At 36.0% G+C, this 10,163-nt stretch overlaps 1 protein-coding gene across 1 annotated transcript in view; it reads right to left on the bottom strand.

Moving 5' to 3' along the window:
* CUNH6orf58 (chromosome unknown C6orf58 homolog) overlaps window positions 1-7,155 on the bottom strand; it is a 20,521-nt gene extending 13,366 nt beyond the window's left edge. The window contains exons 1-4 of the mRNA XM_034990580.1: window positions 6,855-7,155; window positions 5,103-5,189; window positions 3,709-3,893; window positions 2,680-2,780 (exon numbers count right to left, since the gene is read on the bottom strand). Of these exons, the coding sequence (XP_034846471.1) occupies window positions 2,680-2,780; window positions 3,709-3,893; window positions 5,103-5,189; window positions 6,855-7,155 (674 nt within the window). The remainder of the gene's footprint in view (window positions 1-2,679; window positions 2,781-3,708; window positions 3,894-5,102; window positions 5,190-6,854) is intronic.
* Between the last annotated feature and the right edge of the window lie 3,008 nt (window positions 7,156-10,163).

Below are 10,163 nucleotides of genomic sequence, written 5' to 3'. Positions count from 1 at the left end.
GAAGGAAGGAAGGAAGGAAGGAAGGAAGGAAGGAAGGAAGGAAGGAAAGAAAGAAGAATCTCTGAAGAATTCCTGAAATAGAAATAGCAGCAGCTGTGGGAAGACTCTAAGGACCGTCCAACCACTACTCTCACACCTAGGACAGAGAGGCCCTGATCACACTCAGTTGCCTGCTAACCTACCTGAGAGGGAGGGAGAAGAGGTATGAATGATATTTTGTTCAGTTAGGCGATTGCCTGGGTGGCTCATCTCTCCCCAGAATTGAAAGATTCTTCAAGGAAGTGAATATAATATTTTATTTCTGCTTCATTATATATTGAAAAGGTGGAAGCATTTTTTTATTGTTTAATAGCTTTTAGTATCTTTTTAGACGGGAAGAAGAACCTTGGCAGCTAGTGACCTCATAAAACTAGTTTGTAGTCCAGGTACATTGCAGGCAGCACAGCTTACAGGTAAGAAGATGAGCTATGGAGTCCTGAGAAATTTAAATACTAGCCCTGCCAGTCATTGGCCATGAGATTTTGAGCAAATTACTAAACAGCTCAACCACATACTCAGGATCTAGAAAAAGGAGGTGTTTTGAAGTGAGATATTACGTTAGGATACCTTGTGAAATTTCTTCTACTTATTGTACTTGAGAAACAGTAGCTATCTAAAAAACTCATTTCAGAGGGTTATTTGTTGATACCTAAATAAGAGGTCAGGTAAGAAGGATCAAATTTCAGAGAATAAAAAGAGTTTTTTAAAAAGCAATTTTTTGGTTATAATTAGTGAGGAAAGTGCTTCTAATACTATCAGAAAAAAAATTTTAGGTCATACACTTTTGATCAAAATAGTCATGTAAATATTTAAGATTATTCACAAAAAATTCCTATGTTCTGTGATTTTGGAGTTTTTAAATAAACTTGGCCTGTTAAAAATACAATATTTCTTTCAAAAGCAGTTCCATTAAATAAATAGGAATAAATACAATAAGATTAAAAGTCTAAATCCGCAGGAGACAGGAAATGTACCTATAAGAAAAAAGTTTCTTCAATTTCCTTGAATTTACCTAAAGTACTCATATTTCTCAAGGACAAAGTTGCATTCTCTAGTGATTTATCTTTGTATATGAACCTGGAACATCCGTAAATGAAAAAAGTAATCTAGAGCCATGACTTGCTCTCAGTCAAATCTTGAGGTTGGCAATCCCAGGCCGAAATCATTGTCTGATAATCTCATTACTATTTCCTGCCATCAGAATAGAAAGAGCAGTTGAGTTACAACCGCAGCCCCAAATCCTATCACTGATGTTGCCACAGGAGAAAATTCCTCCATTGCCCAACTCAGTATCTGGTTTTTTTAGCCATACCAACAGGCAAAGGAGGAAGTGTGCTTTGAATCTGCTACTTAGGTGACGTATTTACCTACCTGAATGATGGAGTCAGTGGGAGAGGCAATCAGTGAAATTAAGAGGCACACATTCCTGCCTGGATTTGCCAGTCTGCTTATTCAATACCAAGAACCCTGATTTTTTGGTTCCTGTTTTTTACCATATCCAGACTTCTTTTTTTTTTTTTTAAAGATTTTATTTATTTATTTGAGACAGAATGAGAAAGACAGAGAGCACATGAGAGGGGGGAGGGTCAGAGGGAGGAGCAGACTCCCTGCAGAGCAGGGAGCCCAATGCGGGACTCGATCCCGGGACTCCAGGATCATGACCTGAGCCGAAGGCAGTCGCTTAACCAACTGAGCCACCCAGGCGCCCCCCATATCCAGACTTCTACCCCATATCTCACTCAAAGTGGTTGACTTTACCCTCAGATAGTGTCCATGATGGCTGATTTTATGCATCAACTTGACTGGGCCTCAGGGGGCCCAGATATTTAGTTAAACATCATTTTGGGTGTTTCTGTGAGGGTTTTCTTTTTTTTTTTTTTTGGAAATTTCCAGATCAGTTGACTGAGTAAAACATATTGCCCTCCATAATGTGGATGGGCCTCATCCAATCTGTTGAAGGTGTGAATAGAACAAAAGGCTGACCTTCCCTAAAGTAAGAGGGAATTCTCTTGGCTGATGGTCTTCAAATTGGAAGACAGGCTCCTCCTGGTTTTACCTATCTATATCTATCTACCTCTCTCTTTCTCTCTCTCTCTCTCCTATTGGGGCTGTTTCTCTGGAGAACTCTGACTAATACAGTATCATTCACAACTAAACACAAATCATTCTTACACCTTCACGTCTAGGTGTATAATAACCTCGAGATGTACACGTAGAGTGGCTTGATAATCTTCTAAATTATTCTGTGTGCTAATCCTGATCCTACTCGATCTTTTTCCTTAAGTATGTACCTACCATATAATGTGCCCATGGTCAAAATAATGAAGAAAATTTCTTTTCTTTTTTTTATATAGACAAATTGGTTGTATGTTTTATTTGTTGATTGGTTGGCTAGCTGTTTTGTTAGTATCAGTTGGTTAGCACAAGATTTTTTTTTTCCTCAAAATTTTGCCCCTTCTTCATAAGACACTTTTAATCTAATCATTCTAAAAGAGCTACACTTCATCATTAAAATACACAATGACTAATATTATTTAATAAGAAGATTGACCACCACTTTAAAAGAGGAATAAAAAGGCGTAAGTAAGGCCAAAAATCATTTACCATATTAAATAGAAATGACTTGGGATCCATTCTTACCTATCTTCAAATATTTTGCCAGCATATTTCAAGGTTGAGACATGTGCAGCCCACAAGTACTTCAACAGGTCTTCAAAGCTACTAGAAGGATACTGTAAATGCTGTAGCAGAGGAGAAATTTATTCATATTTGAGAAAATATAACAATTCCTCTCCTTACCATTTAATTTAATCCCATATATAATTTATAAATATTCCACATGAGAGGAGAATTTTGTTTCCAAGAACTGTGCAAGCTCTCAGTGACTGACACTCTGTAAAAGAGTATAGTAAATATCTATTATAAGTAATAATATTGAATGCACCTATAAGAAATGAGCTGCAACAATTTTCTCAAGAGTCAGTATTTTATACTGGCCAGGAGGATTTTGGCTTTGGTTTGTCATTTGCTTTCCTGCTACCATAGTAGAAATTACTACAAAAGTTTAAAATTAAGAAAAGGAGGAAATTTTTATTAGAATATTTAATTCAATCATATCTAAAGTAGTGAACTAATAATCTATAGAACTAGTAAATCTATCTTTTCACTGTGGACCTTAGCCCACGTCTATGTTTAGCCAATGTTTGTATTTTGCTCATTGAATATTTGGTTTTGATTACCACATAATTGTTTAGTTCTACTATATATGATCATTTATTAATTCAGTTGAAATAAGTTAATTGACTGTTCTAAAAACCAACTCCATAATTGTGTTTCTCCCAAGAGTTAACCCTCGGTTGCCATGCAGGTTCAATTAACCAGACTACTCTTTTTATTTAGTAAAATATCTTTTGTGCTCTCACATTATGTATAACTTATTTGAAATGAATGGATAGACTTTGTATTAATGCCATATTGGTTCAGAGGGTATTAATGGCACATAATGGCCTGCTGCAGTGTAATAATATAATTTGCATAACAATTTATATTTTTACACTTAGGAAAACATTATACGATACACACAAAAACCTAGACAAAAAGCATTATACAAAAAAGGAAATTCTCTTACCACCTCCTAAGAAAATAAATTATAAAACTTAAGAAAACAACCTGGTAAAAGGTATTCCACTTGCTCATTGGCTCAGGAAAGGATGACTGACAACTAGAAACATTAAGACAAAACTGTGTCTGATCCTTGGGTGGTGGCAAAAGCATGACTTGGTCTGATGATATCCCCATTATGCCAGAATCAACCGCAGCAAGGAAAGGTAATGCACATAGAAAGTAATTCATATCTGTAACAGCAAAATACTTATGATTACCACAAGCACTAACAAATGTGATAGAGAATATCTTTAAGTAATCTGTAAACCAGTAAGCAAAAATTACAGATCCAGAAACCTAAAAGTCACTAGCAAAAAAAAAAAAATTGAAAATCTCCCTAAGGATCATATACATAACTTTAATATGCTTTTTTTAATGACCCTACAATTATAAATAAACGTAGGTTCAAGCAGTTGTCTATAATATCTTAAATAAAAACTAATTTTAATATTTAATATTTAAATGAATTAATGAATTAACTTTTTTATTTCTTCTATTTTTATTTTTATTTATTATTTTTTTATTTCTCTCTAAATATAACCTATTCCAGCAGATTTAGACATTATAATTTAGATGGCTGATTCTCACTGGCGATGCAGAATATTTTTTATCATAGACACGCATTTATGAATGCAATTCTACGCCCCAGTGGAGCAGGCTGATACTCCAAACTACTAAATCAATTTGAGAATAAAGCCTGAATTCTACATCTATGGCCATGACTATTTGTGGGTCTTGAAAAGAACCAGTCTGTATTAGAAGTATTAGAAAAATATGTAAAGGTGTATGGGACATGTGTCACTCTAAGAAAGTGAAATTTAATATATTCTTGTCTCTAGTTATTGGGAAATATCTCTAAGAAATTGTGTGTAAATTTTATTACTAAAACACAAAATAGAATTAAAGAATTAGAAAATACCTTCTGATTATCTTAGTATTAAATATCTGGCTGAAGGCTTTGATTACGGATCGATAAAATGATTTGTGGTACACTACTCTGACATGTTTATGGTTTAAAAGTCAAACACATTTGGTCTGAGCAAAATGAGAAAAAGCCCTATTTACTTGCTCCCTCATTTCTCATCCTTCCTCATTCTGGAGACTCGCCCTCACTCGTGAGACCTCCCACCTGACTGCCACTGCTGGGCTTTCAGAGGCCATGGTCCTTTGCAGCTCCTAGTTTCAGTCCTTCCATGAAAAGCTAAAGATGTCCTAGGGAATCGTTATTGACATTATGGCTGTTAAATTCTAGAATGTGGCATAAAGGCCACAAGGTACATGATGAAATAGATTCCTTCTTACAAAGGAATAATATTGTTTTGTCTCTGTCCCTAAGATTTTAGGTTGAATACTTTCCTTGGGGATGGTTATTACCTATTTTGCCATTTAAATGAACCTACCAGCCCACCAACTGTCCACAGAGATACACAGAGGATCTCCAGATTCATAGCCACAGCCTTCCTTTTGTCTGGGATCAGCTAATCTTCCTAGAAGAGAGAAGGTGCAGGGATTATTTATTATATGCTAACATTAATTCTTGAATATCAATAAATATTTTGCTTTAATTTGGTCTCTTCTTCTTTCATTGATCCCCAACAACTCCCTCTCACTCAATCCCTCTCTCCCTTCCTTTTCTTGCCCCTTTCTTAAACACACACACACACACACACACACACACACACACACACACCCTACACTCAATCACATGTTTCTATGCCATCCTGTTTCCAGGTCCTGTCCTTTGGCTTAATTTCTAATATTATCAAATTAGAATAGAATTTTTCAGGTGGACTTAAACATTGGTATTTTTTTTAACTAGGCAATTATTTTCAATATGCAACCAAGACTGAGAAACACTGCTTTGGCTCATCCTTTTATTTCCTAGTAGATTTCATTTTTATTTCCCCAGTAAAATTTCATCCACATTTCAAGTCTCAGTTTAAATTCATTTTTTCCTGATTACTCCAGCTGACTCCACTCTGCCCTTTGTTTTGCACTTTTATCTTTTATCCAAGAGTTATTGTTAATTGTTTTCTATTTAATTTCTGCTATCTTTTTCTATTTCACTTGTGTTGTAAATTCTTTGATGGCAGGTAAACTGAAAGTACTTACTCACACCCCATCTCCTCACTGCTCTTAGTAAATGCTGGTCCCTTATCAGCTCATCAGTGGATGACTTTAGTCAGGCTTGACCCTGATGTGTGAATGCAACAAAAGTGTAAGAAGGGCATTTATCTACCAGCTCATTCAGACTCCATCTCTCTCCTGAGGTTGTCATGCCTCCCATAGTAGACTTCATGTTAGCGATTTCTCTTGGACCAGGGTTGTTTTGACCCCAAGGAATGTAAGAAAAATAGGAGTAGATTTGGGTCTCAGGACATTCCCTCACAAAGACGCATGACTTGTCAACCTCAGTAGCTCCTGGATATGACCACTGCTCAGACTTAAGATCAACCATAATCTTCTCTCTATAGTTTTTCCATTGGAATAGAACAAATCTCCTTATTGGTAGTATTATCAGTGTGGAGTAGGCAGAAGCACCACTCTCCTTCATGAGCTTCTTCTGTCAGCCAGAACAAAAATATCTTTTTAATTCATGAATCCTTGGCCCACAATGTATCTCCTAACTAAACATTAGAATGTATTTTCAAGAGGAATCAATCATTTGCAGAGAAACATCCTTATGAACAAGATGGCACTCCATGCCTATCAGCCCAATATCCATGTATAGGTAATCACAACTGGAACTTCAAAAAATTCAAGCTAATTTGACATCACCTTCTGTCTTTAATGTATATCCTTTTGACTGCTTTGTTCATCTGAGTGCTTAGAATGGCATCTAGCACCTAGCAGGAGTTCAGTAAATACTTGTAGTATGCTCAATAGATTTCAATAGATTTAATATGAAGTTTTTCTCTGTTTGGCAACTATGCCTTATGCCCCATTGTGGTTTCTAGTCAAAACAGAAGCACATAAAAGAAGGATTTATGGAGCAGAAGGAGAAGTAGAGAAATATGGTTATGAGGGGAAAAGAGGAAAAAGAAAAGGATCAATTTTCAAAAACATGGTATGGTATATACAGAGTCTTATTTCCCAATTACTACATGGTCATATTGGTAGATCATCAGGATGAAAACAAGAGTCATTCTTACCTGTTCTGTATTGCCAGCCATTCTGGAGAGGTAACCCCCATAAAATATTTTGTTCATTGTCTGCTCCAATGTTTTCAAAATAACTCGCTGTCTTGTTCACTAGGATTTTGTACATCCCCATTCTCTCAGGGTATACCCAGGGATCAATAATGTACTTTCCATTCTCTACCCTGTAGTCACTGAACTGACCAGCACTCTTCTTCCACAGCGGGGGATACAGATCTGAGAAATTAGATGCTCTGGCTAAAGAAGCAGAAAAGCAACCAACTAGTACACAGGTCCAAGGAGGAAGGAAAGCCATTGCACCAAAGCTGGGGGTTGAGATTGTGGCAAGGCTTTTATTGGGAAATGGAGGAAGAAGTCATGGTATTTGCTTATATCCCAGCATGTCAACACTTTTTGTTCTTTTCCCTGAAAAGAATAGAGTGAAGATGGGAAGGCCTTGCCAATGAAAATAGGGTGTCTCTCTTGCTAAATAATAAATGGATTTATTGATAATAAATTTATCAATATAGTTCGTTATTCACAGATAGTCCAAACAAGCTGTTGAAAATTTTATTGCTGAATGAATAAATATTCTAAACACTTTCAGAAAACTGCTATTAAGTTTACATTGTGTTTTTATGCCTATTAAATGAAATACACTCCTACACATATATCTTGACCTTATTCATCTAGAAATTTAAAGATATGGGCAGTTACCTATGTCTGCAGAAAACAGTTTACATAGCAAGCCTGAGAATGTTATAGTTTAAAAAACCAGCTTGCAAGGTTGGCACTTGACTGGTGTCTGTCTACTTGGCTCTCAAAGTTCCCAGTCAACAGTTAAATGACAAGTGATTCACTATACCTAGACTGTGCAAGTAATATGGTTTATGCTCAACACCTGCTTTCTTTGTAGAGTCTGGAACTTCCATATATGACCAGCCCCCAGTAAATAGCTTGGGTACTAACTCTTTAGTGGGCATCCCTGGGCAGAAACATAACACACATATTGCTGTCCTCCTGTTACTGGGGGAAAAGTGTGCTCTGTGTGACTTCTCATGGGAGGGAAAGAACATTTAGAAATCTACACATGCATTCCTCCAGACTCTGCCTGTGTCTTTTCCCCTTTCACTCAGCTGTGTGTTCTTACTACATCACCATAAAGAACCTTAGCCATGAGTATAATCATATGCTGAATCTTGTGAGTCTTCTAGAGCATGTTTAAACATAGGTCTCTGAATGAAAACCTTCAGATACCCACTAGTTATCTCTCACCAAAGGCTAAGAAAAAAATGTTTTAAACATTTATTTAGTATGTTTAGTGAATATAAAAACTTCTAGCCCCCATATTGAATCATGTATCTCTAGACCCTAGAGGAAAAGGCAAAGTCTAACAGGTTTTAATTTGGGGTGTATAAGTGTCAACAATATAAAAAAGAAATTCCTTGATATTATAATTTAATTAAAAAGGAATGGACTGTCTTGAAGTGCTGAGTTTTTTCCACACAGAGGCTATTGAACTAGCGTTTGGGGGATAACGTAAAGGAAATTGATATATTAGCTAACATATAAATAGTTGAATTTTGCAACTCCTTCTGTGTCAGAATCTAAAATATAGGTTAGGCTGACCTATAATATTATAGATAAGACTACTGTCAACAGAAACCTTCCAGGGTTTCCTAATCTACGTTATGATTACAAAATATATCACCAATGATATTGGGGTACTCCCTTACCATTGAAAAAAAAGCTTTAATGTGTTGCACACATAATATGACGGTTGATGTACCAGGATTTATAATAATGTGTCAATATATACTGAAAAAAAAAGAATGTTCCATTTAGTAGAAGTTTCTTTTTTTTTATGGCTGAAAATAATCATCATGTTTCACATACAGGCAATAATTCAAACAGAAGTGTCACATATTTCAGCATAAATATACAATCTATAGAACTCAGAATAATAATATAACAATGGTTAACTTTACTATGAATTATTTTCAGAAGCTTGAAGTGCACTTATGTACCCAATAGACCAAGCCAGTCTATGGGCAAAAACTCCTAGTTTTCTTTCATCCTTAGAATGTTAACTGGGAACATGGATAATCCAGAATTAAGGCTACAATTCCAGTATATCTTGCATAAGTAACCACATTACTAGGTGCCAGCCACTGGGACATGAATGGAAATCATGTCCATGTATCTCTTAAAAAAAAGGGAAGGCCACTTTCTCATCCCTTCCTCTATTCTGTGGCTTGGAATGTAGATGTGATGGCTACAATTCCATCTCGATGCTTATGGACAATAATACCATCTTGGGGGTAACAAAATGCAAAGCTGGAGATTGCATGAGTCCTAGAAGACTGTGCAACCACAAAATATAACTGAGTCCCTACATCTGGATTTGACTTGAGACAGAAACAACTTTCTATCTTACTTCTAGCACAGTTATTTGGGTTTCACCTGCACATAGTGAAAATAATGTCCTCACAAGTAAGCAGTACAAAAGTCTGATTATTAGCATCATCAGAAAACCCTGTTTCCCAGCAGGTCAAAAGTGAGGCTTGCTCTGGCATGGTCCACACTGACTATCCCTCAGCAGGATATAACTGCTTTACTCCTGTCATTTTATTTACCCAATGGTCTTCTGATCACTGATTTTGTTGATCCATAGATCAACTTCTGATCAAGTTGATCCATAGATCAACTTTCCAAACATATTAATATAAAGGGGAAGTGTTGAAAATTACTGTTTTTATTCTGGATCAAGAACAAGCATTCTGGATATCAAGAAAATATATTCCATCTTTATAAAAAATTAACATATGGATGTATATTATAAGACATATTTTTCTAGAACCAAATGCCAACATTAGCCATGTACTAAATTAATATATATAAATCAGTAATTTTAATATAAAAACACTTAGGAGCATAAAGGAATAAATATATTGGAGGAAAAGTTCCCATTTAAAATGTCAACAAAGGGACTGAAATATCTAGGAATAAATTTAAATGTGTTAGATAAATATGGGAAAAAAATCTTTAGACACACTCATGAGAGACACAAAATAAAACTGAACAAGTTTAAGTCATGCCATGTTCTTTTTTTTTTTTTAAAGATTTTATTTATTTATTTGAGAGAGAGAATGAGATAGAGAGCATGAGAGGGGGGAGGGTCAGAGAGAGAGGCAGACTCCCTGCTGAGCAGGGAGCCCGATGTGAGACTCGATCCCGGGACTCCAGGATCATGACCTGAGCCGAAGGCAGTCGCTTAACCAACTGAGCCACCCAGGCGCCCCCAAGTCATGCCATGTTCTTAAA

This window comes from Mirounga leonina, unplaced genomic scaffold, assembly GCF_011800145.1.
Source record: "Mirounga leonina isolate KUSES-001 unplaced genomic scaffold, KU_Mleo_1.0 Mir_53, whole genome shotgun sequence".
Lineage (NCBI taxonomy): Eukaryota > Metazoa > Chordata > Mammalia > Carnivora > Phocidae > Mirounga > Mirounga leonina.
The sequence above is the reverse complement of the archived record's forward strand: the minus strand, read 5'-3'. Positions and strand labels throughout refer to the sequence as shown.